The sequence below is a fragment of the Quercus suber genome, unplaced genomic scaffold, assembly GCF_002906115.3.
Source record: "Quercus suber isolate HL8 unplaced genomic scaffold, Cork oak 2.0 scaffold_344, whole genome shotgun sequence".
In the NCBI taxonomy this organism is placed as follows: domain Eukaryota; kingdom Viridiplantae; phylum Streptophyta; class Magnoliopsida; order Fagales; family Fagaceae; genus Quercus; species Quercus suber.
Window position 1 is genome coordinate 726,613 of NW_027069796.1, and position 13,265 is coordinate 739,877.

At 35.9% G+C, this 13,265-nt stretch overlaps 1 protein-coding gene across 3 annotated transcripts in view; it reads left to right on the forward strand.

The window, feature by feature from the left end:
• LOC112011596 (DENN domain and WD repeat-containing protein SCD1) overlaps positions 1-13,265 on the forward strand; it is a 53,673-nt gene that overhangs the window by 545 nt on the left and 39,863 nt on the right. For all 3 annotated transcript variants that reach the window (XM_065759858.1, XM_065759857.1, XM_065759856.1), the window contains exons 2-7: positions 12-105; positions 9,513-9,714; positions 10,289-10,430; positions 10,557-10,657; positions 11,955-12,018; positions 12,273-12,386. In XM_065759858.1, coding sequence (XP_065615930.1) covers positions 12-105; positions 9,513-9,714; positions 10,289-10,430; positions 10,557-10,657; positions 11,955-12,018; positions 12,273-12,386 — 717 coding nt within the window. The remainder of the gene's footprint in view (positions 1-11; positions 106-9,512; positions 9,715-10,288; positions 10,431-10,556; positions 10,658-11,954; positions 12,019-12,272; positions 12,387-13,265) is intronic.

The following is a 13,265-nucleotide window of genomic DNA, read 5'->3' on the forward strand; positions in this document are numbered from 1 at the left end:
CTTTCTGGCAGGTTGTTCTACCGGCTGGTGTGGAGTTTTACTCATCGGGCTTTGATTCCAATGATCCTTCAACTTTTCCAAAAACCTATCCGATCGTTTTAACCGGTGCGTTTAAACTAAGCACAAATCTTATTCATTTGTTTATATGAATTTTAGATTCTAGAATGTGTAATTTATGCTTGGCGTGCATTTTATTTATTTTATTTTATTTTGGAATTGTAAGATCCCATATTTGTAATTAGCATAGCTAAGAAATCAGGACAATGTGATCCTATTAATCAAGAGTCGTGTAGTTCAACTGGTAGCTCCTGGCGTTTCTAAATGGAGACGTTCAGGGTTCGAATCCGCCCTTCCCCATTGTTGTAACTATTTTAAAAAGAAAATAAAAGAAGACAATGTAATCCGATTAGCTGTGTGCATGAGTTCAATGGTTTGCTTTGCTTTAGCCACATTACTTAGCGGATTATGGGCTATAATGCTTGTTCTCTCTCTTTTATTTTATTTTTGGTTAGTTACACACATCCTGTGGATTTTGAACTTGTCACCTCACCTTCCACTAATAATTGTAGAAGGAGGAAGTGTAATTTAAGCTAGAGCTATCAAGCCTATTCTAATGAAAGTAGTTGTTTTGGTGCAGTTTTTTTTGCCCCTCTATGCGGGACCTTTCTCCTTCTTGCTAAGTCTTTCATTAGGGAACTTTCTTTTGTCTTTCCTCACATTTACTTCACATCCATTACTAAAGTTTCCCAATTCCCTATCTTTCTTCACCATCATTTGTCCTCTGTCTTTTTTGCCAGTGAGAAGTGCTCGTTCCAATACTTCTTTTGGCCTATGTATGTTTGAGTTGGGATCCAAAGTTGTAATGGCTTTAAACTTCTTTAAGTTGAAAGGTTATTACTCTCCCTAGACAAATTTTTCTTGTTTCCCGTGAGTGTTGTTTAATCTTGTTAGACTTATTTTTCTTTCACCCATAAATAACATAGAGCTCTAGCAATTATAGTTGCTGGAGCGTAGGCCCTAGAGTTAAATATTAGGAGCAACTCTCTATAGTTGTGCAAATGGTTATATTTGTAATTTTTTTGAAATATAACATTGTTTCTAGTAACTATGTCTGTCCTGCTTGACAACTTAGACCGTTAGAAACTCAAGTAACTTCCCACCCAATGCAAGTTGGCCTTGCCATTGACTTTATAAGCATTATTTTCTAGCCATCTGGTAGTGCATGTTTGTATATCCCTCATTAACTATCCTAAGCTTAGAATTCGATTGTTGATGTAGGACTTGTGTAGATGGCCTTTTGTTTGTTGCTATATTTGTGCATGTCTTGCATATAATCTAGTTATGCCGCAATTTCATTTTTCCCTCTCAAGAAGGATGATAAACGACGAGTGGGCTTTCGATGTGGTGGGTATGATTTGCGATGTCGAAGATGGTGATGGATTTTTACTGGCCTGATTTTTATTTTCCGGCCAAAAACCCTTCTTTTTTTCCCCTCTATCATATCCGGTTGTACCTAGAACTTGTCCTAGCTGTACCCATAATAAAAAACTATTTATTCTTGCCTGGGTAAGCATTGGAGATAGTTGTACTCATATCTGACCCATACCCATGTCTAACACGGGTACTTCGCCATTTTTGGTGCATATGTGCATCTTAGATTTTCATTGCCCCAAAGCACATAAGGATAAGACGAATATGTAGCAAATCTCAACAAATGGCTTGCAAAACAACCCAGTGTTATCTTCAACTAACATTCACTCCCACCCTTCATGGTCTGTGCTAGTATGGCACTAATTGCTTCCATGACTAAGATAAAGAGTATTGGAGATTAGAGATAATGGACCCCCTTGTCTTGACGCACTTGAGTTGCCCAATAGAGAACTGTTAACCGATACTAAAAAATGCACAATAGATGCATAGAAGGCTATTCCTTCACCTCTCCCCAAAATCATAATGACCTAACATATACAATATTTACATGATCATATGCCTTCTCAATATCCAGCTTACATGATCTATGGTGTTGGGGGCTTCCTTGAAAGGATTACTTCTAGAACTTTAGGCATTGTTTGTAATAGGGATGCTTTAGTGGCTGAGCTTTTATCTTTCTCAGGGGATAGTTACCACTAGAATGTCTATTTTGATTGACCAGTACAAGATTGGGAGTTGGAATCGATTGCCTCCTTTTTGGATCTAGTTTATTTTGATATAGTGAGGAGGAATAGATAGGATCAACTATGCTAGAAATCCTTTTCTACGGAGGCGTTTGATGTTAGATCCTTTTATAAGGTTTTACATTCCACATCCCAACTTCCTTTACCATTGAAGATTGTATGGAAGGTGAAAGTGCCAACAAAGATTAGTTTCTTCCTTTGGACTACGGCTTTGGGGAGAATTTTAACCATTGATAATTTGTGGAGGTGCCAAGTTGTGATTGATTGGTGTTGCATTTGTAAGAGGGATGAGGATGCTATTATTTACTTATATATTTCCCTTTCGCTAGAGAGCTATGGAATATGGTGTTTTCATTATTTAAGGTTCATTGGGTTATGTTGAGTGATGTTGTGGAGCTTCTTACTAGCTGGTTGAGCAAGTTTAACAAGTGTAAATCTATGGTTTTGGAGCATGATCCCCCATTACCTAATGTGGGGCATTAGGCAAGAAAGGAATGCTCTTACTTTTGAAGGAAGTGAGGTCGATTCACGACTTGAAGCATTCTTTCTTCTGGACTTTGTTTGAGTGGACAATGCTTTGGTTGTCTTTACTTTTAATTACTTGGTTGATTTGCTTGTTATTTGTATGTTGTGAAATTTTAAAGCATTCGTAAGTGCATGAACTGTATCGAATTATAGTTTTGCAAGAACAAGGTTGAACTCACATGGACTTGTATGAACGTAGGAAAATTAATTAAATCACAATTAGATCAATCCTAATCTAGTTCAATAAAAATTGATTACTTTGAAATTAAATAAAACTTAGCCAAGATATAATATAAAGTAGTAAAAAGATGTAAACAATCAAGAAGAAGGATTTAAGGTTTTGGAATCCACCTATTAATTCATACCGGCAAATATTTATGATCATTAATTTTTTTCAACTATTGTATGATAATCTAGAAATCAATCTTGCTATCATGGAAAATATTCTCATTAAAATTTGTATTTAAAAATCTAAAGCATGTTATTCTTTGCTTTCTAGGTATAAAATCAAATCATTAATGGTATCTGTAGCTAAACAAATCACAAAAGATATCTAATTTTAAAATCAATCATAAACCAAGCATTCAATTAATTAAGATAAATACTAAATCATGAGCAAAACATGATTAAACTCATATCTAGAATCCAATCTTAGTTAATTGAGATGAAGCAAGAACAATTTAGATCATTTAAGCACCATGGGAAAAATTAAATCTCATAAATAATACTGATAATCCTTAACAAGGTTTCATCCCCAACCTTATATAAAAATTTAGCTACTCATAGTTATTGAAATAAAACACAAAATTAAAATAATAATCATTAAACTAGACAAATAAAATAGAGAAAGAAATAGTCACTATGCTGTCATGGAGGAAAGCTATAGAGAAGCCACATGCAGCACTGTTACATGCTCATCCCCCTCTATCTCTAGTCTCTATTTTTTTTTCTTTTCTATTTCATAAACTGACCTAAGGTTTATAAAAGAGAAGCAAAGAGAAGCCGCTTGACAGTATGCCATAATCCTAATACAAAGTCGGATAAGGAATTTATATTTCCAAGCCACGTCTAGCACAAGCCCTTTTATTTATTTAAATTTTTTGTTAAGTAATAAAAATATATTAAAATAAGAGGGGTGTCACTTGAGTATATAGGAAGTAAACATCAAGGACAAAAACAAATCAAGTGCATAAAGTACAAAAGTTCATGAAACTATGGATTGAAGAAAAAGAATGAAATCCAAACACTGTAACCCAATCCAGAAGAGTCTTAAGGAAAAAGAGTTTAAGATCAAAAACTGATCTCTCTAAATCCTCAAAATGCCTGTTATTCCTCTCCCTCCAAAGGCACCACATCAAACAATGGGGCACAACCATCCAAATAGTAGAATTCCGATGCCTCCCAAACTTTCCTTGCCAACAAGCCAACAGCTCCACCACTGTTTTCAACATAACCCAATGAATGCCAAACAGAGTAAACACCATTGATCATACATCAAAAGCAATAGAGCAATGGATGAGGAGGTGGTCAACTGATTTCCCATTTCTTTTACACATACAACACCAATTCAAAATCAAAATCCTCCGTTTCCTAAGATTATCAATAGTCAAAATATTCCCCAAAGTTGCAGTCCACACAAGGGTCGTAGGTCTTTTCGTTTTGAGAACGCGTGGCTCCAAGTGGATGATTTTGTGGAGTAGGTGAAAAATTGGTGGGACTCGTATCATTGTTTTGGAACTCCAAGTTATAGGTTTGCCATGAAATTGAAGGCTTTAAAGGGAGATTTAAAAAAGTGGAATGAATTTGAGTTTGGCAATGTCACCGTTAAGAGAATTAAACTATGGAATGATCTGAATGCCCTGGATTCTAAGGAGGAGAGGGTGTCTCTTTTTGATGATGAGAAGCGCGATAAAGAGAGAATTCGCTTGGAGATTGAGAGGATTGCTTTGTTGGAGGCAAAAATCGAGGGTGCTACAGTAAAGGGAGGGGGGACAGCAATACAAAATTCTTTCACCAGATGGCTAATTCTAATAGAAAGAGTAACAGTATTGGCAGTTTAAATATTGATGGAGTGTTGACATCAAATCAGGAAATTATTGAAGAGGGTATTGTTCGGTTCTATAAAAGTCTTTACTCGGAAGATAAGCTCATTCGCCCTCATCTGGATGTGCTGAATTTTTCGAAGATTTCTAAGGATAAGGCTGGCTGGTTGGAAAGACCTTTTGAGGAAGCTGAGATTTTGGAGTGGTTATGGATTTTGATGGTGATAAAGCTCTTGGTCCTTATGGATTCCCTATGGTGTTTTTTCAAACTTGTTGGGCCATTATCAAAACTAATCTGTTGGAGGTTTTTCAGTATTTTTTTGATAATGCTCAGTTTGAGAAAAGCTTGAATGCTACTTTCATCTCTTTAATTCCTAAAAAATCTGATGCAATGGAGGTAAGGGATTTTCGGCCTATTAGTCTAATTGGAGGGGTGTACAAAATTATTGCTAGAGTTTTAGTTAACAGGTTGAAAATGGTGCTTGGGGATATTGTTCACAAATCTCAAAACGCTTTTGTCAAAGGAAGACAAATTTTAGATTCTGTTCTTATTTCCAATGAATGCTTGGATAGTAGGTTGAAATCAGGAGTTCCTGGGTGTTGTGTAAGTTGGATGTAGAGAAGGCTTATGATCATGTGAATTGGGACTTTCTAATTTATATGTTGGATCGTTGTGGTTTTCATGAAAAATGGAGAAGATGGGTTTTCTTTTGCATTTCTACTGTTAAATTCTCCATTCACATTAATGGATCTTCGTGTGGTTTCTTTGAAAGCTCTAAAGGTTTAAGACAAGGTGATCTGTTATCCCCTTTATTGTTTGTCATTGTTATGAACGCTTTTAGTAAAATGTTGGATAAGGTAGTGAGGGATGGGCTCATGTCTGGTTTTAGGGTGGGTCCTACAGGTAACTCTTTGTAAGTGACACATCTTCTCTTCGCTGATGATGCCTTGGTCTTATATGATGCTGATCTTGGTCAGATTCTGTTGCTCCGGCTGGTGCTGTTTTGGTTTGAAATAGTTTCTGGGCTGAAAATTAGTATGGGTAAGTCTGAATTGGTCCTTGTGGGTGTGGTTCCAAATATAGTAGATATGGTGGATGTGCTAGGGTGCAAGCAAGGCTCCCTTCCAATGAAGTATCTAGGTCTTCCTTTGGGTGCCAATGTTAAAGATAGATCTATTTGGAATCCAATTATTGAGAAGGTGGAGAGGAGGTTAGCAGGTTGGAAACAACTGTATCTCTCAAAAGGAGGTAAAGTTACTCTTATTAAGAGTACTTTGTCCAATCTTCCAACTTATTTTATCTCTCTTTTTCCTATCCCGGCGGCGGTTGCAAACTGTATTGAGCAACTTCAATGGAATTTTCTTTGGAGTGGTATGGGGGATGTTAAAAAAACTCACCTCGTGAAATGGGCCACGGTTTGCACTCCTCTTGGTTCTGGAGGTTTAACTATTAGAACTCTGAGAAGTTTTAATAAAGCCTTGTTTGGAAAGTGGTGGAAATTTGGGAATGAGCGTCAGGCCTTGTGGAGGAGAGTGATAGGGGCAAAATATGGTTGTGAAGGGGCAGGTTGGTGCTCTCTTCCCGTTATTGGCCCTCATGGTGTTAGCTTGTGGAAGTCTATTAGTTGTGGTTGGCCTTCTTTTGTTCGTCACATCCAATTTGAGGTTGGGGCCGGGCTTACTATTAGATTTTGGCAGGATATTCGGAGTAGGGACACTTCTTTGTGTGTGCTCTATCCAAGACTTTTTTCTTTAAGTCGAAATAAGGAGGCCTCGGTGGCTGAGTTGATGAAGTTCCCAAATGGTGTTCTTTGTCAACTTCCCTTTAATACCATTGGTAACGATGCCAATTATAACTGACGTGGCTTCTACACCAAACCCATCAGTTTCTTTTCCAAGAAGATCATTGCTGAGATCACAGAGATTACCATTGGAATTTGGGATTTTCAAATTTTGAAATTCCGGAATTATCTCCTAACCTTTATTCACAAAACCCTTGTTCCTCTGCCACCCCTCCGGCACCACCACAGCAGGATGCTTGTGTTCACCGTTTTTTATTCCAAAGTTTTTTTGCCACCCCTCCTGTACCACCACAGCAGGATGCTTGGGTTAATCGTTTCTAATCCCGAAATGTCCCTGTTGAAGAAGAGAATCTTCTAATGTCTTCTTTAGGTGAAGACCAAAACCACCCCACCCTCTCCCCAGTTTACCTTCCAGTATCACTATGGACCCTTTACGTTGTCCATGAATGAGTTCAGAAACAAGCAAAAAATTTCCACGAGCATTGGACCCCAACTGAATAATAAAAATCTTATTTCCTGCCCTAAACGTTCTAGAGAACTGCACAAGTGATTGCTTAGATGCCAACTCTTCCACATTAAAAAAAACTTGACCTTTTTCCAGAATACGTAATGAATAAAAAGTACCACCTTCTTCGACAAAAAATTCAAAAGTTTTGGACTCAACAAAGAAAAAGGTGGACCCTCCCATAAATACTCTGTTTTAGCCTTCACAGAACAGAGCACGTTTCTTGGTTTGCTATGAAGGAACCACACCCAAACAGAGCTTCATGCCAGCTCTGTGATTGCTTCACAATTTGATCCTAGATTTTGGAGTGGAGAGTCTTTGTTTGTCTTTTCTTCTTTGATATTGTACATTTATTTATTTCACTAAAGGAGGAAAGAATAAAGTGCAAGTACCCATCTCAATCCGTCTGCATCCATGAATGTTCTTCTAACTGAAGTGTGATTTGAGTAAAAACACCAAACCCACCCCACTCTCCATCTCTCAGATTTGTCCAAAGAAAAGAGTGAGATCACTCTTTCTGTATTTTCTCACCAAGCCTCTCTCTCTCTCTGCTGGCCTCTCTCTTCTTCAAACAGTACGTACCCCACTCCCTGAGCCAGAAGATGCCCTTTTATTTCTTTGCTTTGCTCTTTTACGTTCACACAACACACTGACTAAGGAATTTCACAAGAACAAAGCCCAAATGGCCCAAATTCTCCACAGTTCCCTTCTTTGTTTTATTCTTCTTTTTAATTCATGCAGGGCTTGATCTAAGTTGTCGAGTCAATTAGCCTAGGCTGTAGCATTCAACTTCATTGTAAATTGTTCTAGCATAGCCACGTGAATAACTTCTTCTTTCTTTTCTTTGTATTCCACTTCTCACAACAAATGATCTCTTGATTGATTAGGCTTTATTCACATTTGTAGGCCTTCAAGTCTGAGTTGGGTTCAGCCCACTTGAACTAGAGTCCATCATTCTGCCTCAAATAAAGTCCATTAGCATGTAAAACCTTTATCACCTATAAAATAAAGATTATTGTAATCAGTTACAAAATAGCATAAAAGTAAGGCTAAATATGCAAATATGAGAGTACTTTATTTCATATATTTCATGCACATCATTGTAATTTCTATTCATCATAGTTTTGATGTATTGCTGGTTGTGCTATGGTTCCTTGTATGATTTTCTTTTTCAGTGAAGCATTATTACTTATAAAACAATATCTAGTTTGACAACCACTCCAGGTATTTTTGTCTCTCAATCTATTGTCAAGATGAGAATTTCCCCTCCACCACTTTGGTGTGTAAGTTACAAAAATCTTGAGCCCTGACCTCACTTTCCACTCTGTTCTCACAAGGAGAGGCTAATTAAACTAGAGTTCATTAATGTTATTTCTGGAATCAAATACATTAATAGATGTCACTGTTATCTATAGTCTGTCCTTTCCCCTTAAATAATGAAGAGCAATAAACTAAAACCACTTGAATCATGAGGCATGGTACAGCTCTTAAAAATTGAAGAAATAGTTGATCAGAAGCAATGAAATTTAGATGAAGCAAGTTATCTTCATGAAAGGAGGAGATATTCATGACTAATCTTCCATCTCCTTGAATAATCCTTTCTTTAATTCCATTATACAGAACTCTATACACATTAGTCTTGTGATGGTTTTCTTATTAATCTTGTCAGCTGAGGCCAATTTAATGAACTTCCTATTCCTCTAGGGTCCATATGGTTGGAGCGAAAATAGGAGGGATGGAAAATGGGGGAGAGAATTGTTTTCTCCCCGGGGCCCACATTTTGTGAAGAGGGAGTTTTCTCCCCAAATTGGGGAGAAAATCAGGGGAGAAAGTGGGCTTAAGACGGGAAATTACCCATCTGCCCCTCCCCCTTACACATTGGTTTCCTTTTTCTTTTCTTATTTTGTAATAGGGACATATGAGTAAATTTATACAAACACCATTTTCTATTTTCTTATTTTTCTTCTCAACCAACAAAAGACTTTCCACCCCCAACCAAACACATGAGGGAAAACTAAAATCCTTTTTGTTCCCCCACTTTTCCATCCCTACCATTTTCTATTCTCCCCACTTTTTCATCCCCCAAACCAAACGGACCCTTAGGTAAAAAATATTATTTCCTTGTTAATGTGGTTTTATGTCATCTGATTTGGGTCTTGTACTTCGTCTCCAAATTCCAAGCCTATTTCAGGGATGAAGCATGAAATGTTTAAAAGCTGATTTTAAATGGTGACTACTGTTTGGTGTTTGCATGGTTTAGTGTAGTTTTTTTTTTTTTTTTTTTTTTTTTTTTTTTTTTTTTTTTTTTTTTTTAAATTTATTTATATTTATCCATTTGAGTTAAATTTATTGTATTTGTTCATTAAACTGTGAATATTGTGTAAATTCTTTTTTATTATTGTATGTTATTAAGACTTATCATGAAATTGTTATTTATGTTTTTATTTGTCTAAACTTGCTGCAGAGGGAGATGGATCAAAAATTTACGTTAGTTGCATTGCTTTTCGAGATCCAGTAAATGAAGATATTGCTGAAGCTTACCATATACAAGCAAATTCTTTTGCTGACAAATGTATTTGTCTTGTTTCACGCTCCCCCAGTTTCCGTGTTCTTAGAAGTGCACTTGAGGAACTATTTATACTTTGCTTTTCCTCAAATGGAAGTAGGTATGTGTCCTTCAGTGCTAAAATCTTGATTGTGTTTTACAGTTGGCATTTAAGTGGCATCTAGATGTTTTATCTACAACTTTGTTTCTCTCTAGATGATATATATACATAGAAGGGTCGGGTTTAAGTTATATGTGGTGTAGCTCTTTATGATGGGGGACCATGGTAGTAACCATTAAAGACCTACAAAAAACATTCCAAAGTCAATTCTAACACCCAAGTGTTAATTTGGCACGCGACACTTCTCCCTTGAGGTTTGTGGATGAATGACAATTCCTTTTAAGGCATAATCAACTGATTCACCATTACACTTGCACATATAACACTAATCCATAGTACAAACCTTTTTTTTTCCCCCCTGTAAATTGTCAATCGTCAGACTTTTCTCTAAGATAGCAGTCCATACAAAGAAAGCCATTGGAGAAGGGAACTTAATCACACACACACACACACACACACACACACATATATATATATTATGAATTTAAGTTAGAAAATTTGGCAATTGTAAAATGAAACTCTATGGTATTCTTTTCCAGTGTATTTAATGCTCTTAGCTTTGCAATAATTTCAGCAAGCCATTGTGGGATGTAATAGCACATATGGTGTCCAACGTACCTTTGCCTACCCCTGGAAGGGATCGAGTTTTGTTTGCGATAGATAACTGTCTGCTTTCTGTGGAGGCTCCACCCAAGGATGGTCTCCCCCATGCTGATGTATGATCCTCTAGTTCTTTCTGGTTCTTTAGCTATTTGGGGCTTCCTTTTGCCGATAGTGTGATTCAGCAGTTGTTGAAAAATAACCTTTTTATTTGTTAATCATCCTTTATTTCATGGATGCAGATATCATTTCAGCCACTGGTACAGTGCTTGGATGTTGACAACTTAATTAAACTTTTTACAGCAGTGTTGCTTGAAAGGAGAATTTTGCTACGATCAAACAAGTACCACTCTTTGCTTAAGACTTTTGATCTTGTTTCTAGTAAAAGCTAAGTTGTAATTATTCTTATCTTTTATCCAATGTTGCTTTTGTTGATGGCAATAAGCTGTTGCCTCTGCTGTCATACGGTTTTGTTCAGGTCACAAGTGATTTATGGATGATACCTGTGATTAATATGAAACTAATATGCTGCAGTAGTTTATTTTTATTTTTATTTTATTAATTTTGGGTGGGGTTTGGAAAAATATAGAACATTATGGGCTGATTACGTTGGTCCTGTATTTAAAATATTTTTTATTGGTAAGTTGCTCATGCACTTGATTGGTTTTGATGAAATTACCCTCCATATTGCTCTTACAATGGGTGTAGAAGTGCCGTTGGAGTTAGAAATCGTAGGCCTGTATTTGCAATTTTTATCTTTCTTTTCAATTTTAGGAAATGGTACATGCATACAAGTACAATCCAGTTTTCCATTTTGGCATGTATTGATAAGATTGACTAAATGCATTTAGATCATCAGCTTTTCCTTGAGATCTTGTAAAAATAGTGTGAATTGCCATATGCGTTTAGTTATCCATTATGAATGCATTCATTTGAAGAGCAAGGGATATGCCTGTTAGGTTATATTGCCTGTCTCTGCTTGAAGATACCAATATGAAGTAGCAATACAACTTATCAATTACAAACTATAAAGAGTATTTATAATACAATTTTGGTGTATGCCATATTTTGTTGAATATTGTTGTGTCCATGCTTGTTTAACATAGTTAATCAATATATACAAGCAAATGATGGTTTTACCAATTAATATTTTCATTCATGTGGTACATTTGGTGGGAGTGAAATGCTAGAAGCTTCAAGGGATGTGAACTCTCGATCTTAAGTTGTTTTTTCTTTAAATCGTTATTAGATTGGTAGCTAGTTTTGGGTCCTTTTCCTTTACTTATCTCTTAGATAGGATGGATCATTGTACCTTGAAAGCTTGATTGTGTGCCCTTAGTAAACTTCCTGTATACTTGGGTTCTTTTTTTTTTTTTTCTTTTAATTAATTAATAAAGTTTTGTTACTTATTAAAAAAAAAAAAAAATTTTTTTTTTTTTTTTTTTTTTTTTTTTTTTTTTTGCCCCCTAAAAAGTATGTTATGCTTGTGTGATTATAATTGTTTCTCTTCACCTAATAAAGCACAGTTTTATGTCCAAATTGTATAATATTTTGTACTTAGCTTGACCAATTTCATTAATAATACATTAGATTGTTGTTATCATACCTATGTCAATAAGTTGACCGCCTGTCTTTGCCAGGTACTCACTTTTAACTCTTGTATCAGAGGCCATATGTCATTTAATTTATCCATTTCGGTGGCAGGTAAGGTTTCATATTTTGAGGTCAACTTCTCTTTTGTTGTATTAGGAAACAATGTTTCCCTTACATATGCCTTACAGATTTCTGCAGAGCATCATTTAAAAAAAAAAAAAAAAATTATGGTTATATTATTGATGGAAATGGCAGTTTTAACCTGTTATTCAGTTAATACAAGATAATCACATATCATATTGATACCTTTTTTGTGATTTTTATAAAGATTCTCATCTAATTTTGGTATGTTTGTTGTGCTGAAGCATGTCTACATTCCATTACTATTTTTCAGTGGAGTCGACTATATTGATGCTCCTACACCGTATATGATGGGCCTCCATTCAGGTGTTGATACATCTGGTTTGGCAATGGATGGCGTAAGTTGTTATATATAAACTTCAGTTTTAATTTACCCTTTCGATCTCTTATTCATTACCATTTCCTGGTTTTTATCACTTGGTGTTTTACTTGAAGGTGGCAGTATTTCTTCCCCTCCCCCTCCCCTCCCAAGAAACAGCCCACTTAATTTCACTGCAGTAGGCAACACTTATTTTAACCTCTTATTGGACTTATGGATTCTGCATGATAAGTCAAAGAAAAAGAAAGATTTCATTTTAGTTCTTTCACCACTTTCCAAATAAGTTGTGCCATTCGGTAAACTGCAAGTACCCTTTTGAAGTTTCTTCTATATTCTGCAAACAATAAGTTCTCATATTAAGTGTTATTGATTTAACGGTCTATTTTGTAATATCTTAAAAGAACTTCCATAGTGTTGGTATTGCAACCTTAGGATAAGCTGAAAAAGCTTCAAACAGATTGAGACACTGACAATTTACTAATTATCTCAAAAGCTTAAACTAATAGGAAATGGTGAATTTAATTTCATAATCGTAATTCGAACACTCCTTCTCATGTGAGGGCCCAAACTCCGCCTTAATAAGTGGAGCCTAACATGTGTGATTTTTAACATTTTAAATAGGAGGTAGAATGGAGATAGGGATCAAACTCAAGCCCTCTTACTCTAATACTATGATAAATTACCGATTGTCTCAAAAGTTTAAGTTATTAGGAAATGGTATATTACTGATTCTAACACACTAAGAATTTGTTTTTGTTTTTTTTTTTTTTTTTGATTGGTAGATAATGGGGAGGGAGAGTGGGGTTCAAACATATAGATGATGGTCTAGTTCCAACTTCCAACTTCGTTCAGTGGCACCCTTTTTGACTGGTCTAGGGCTTGGGGACTCACCTCTAGT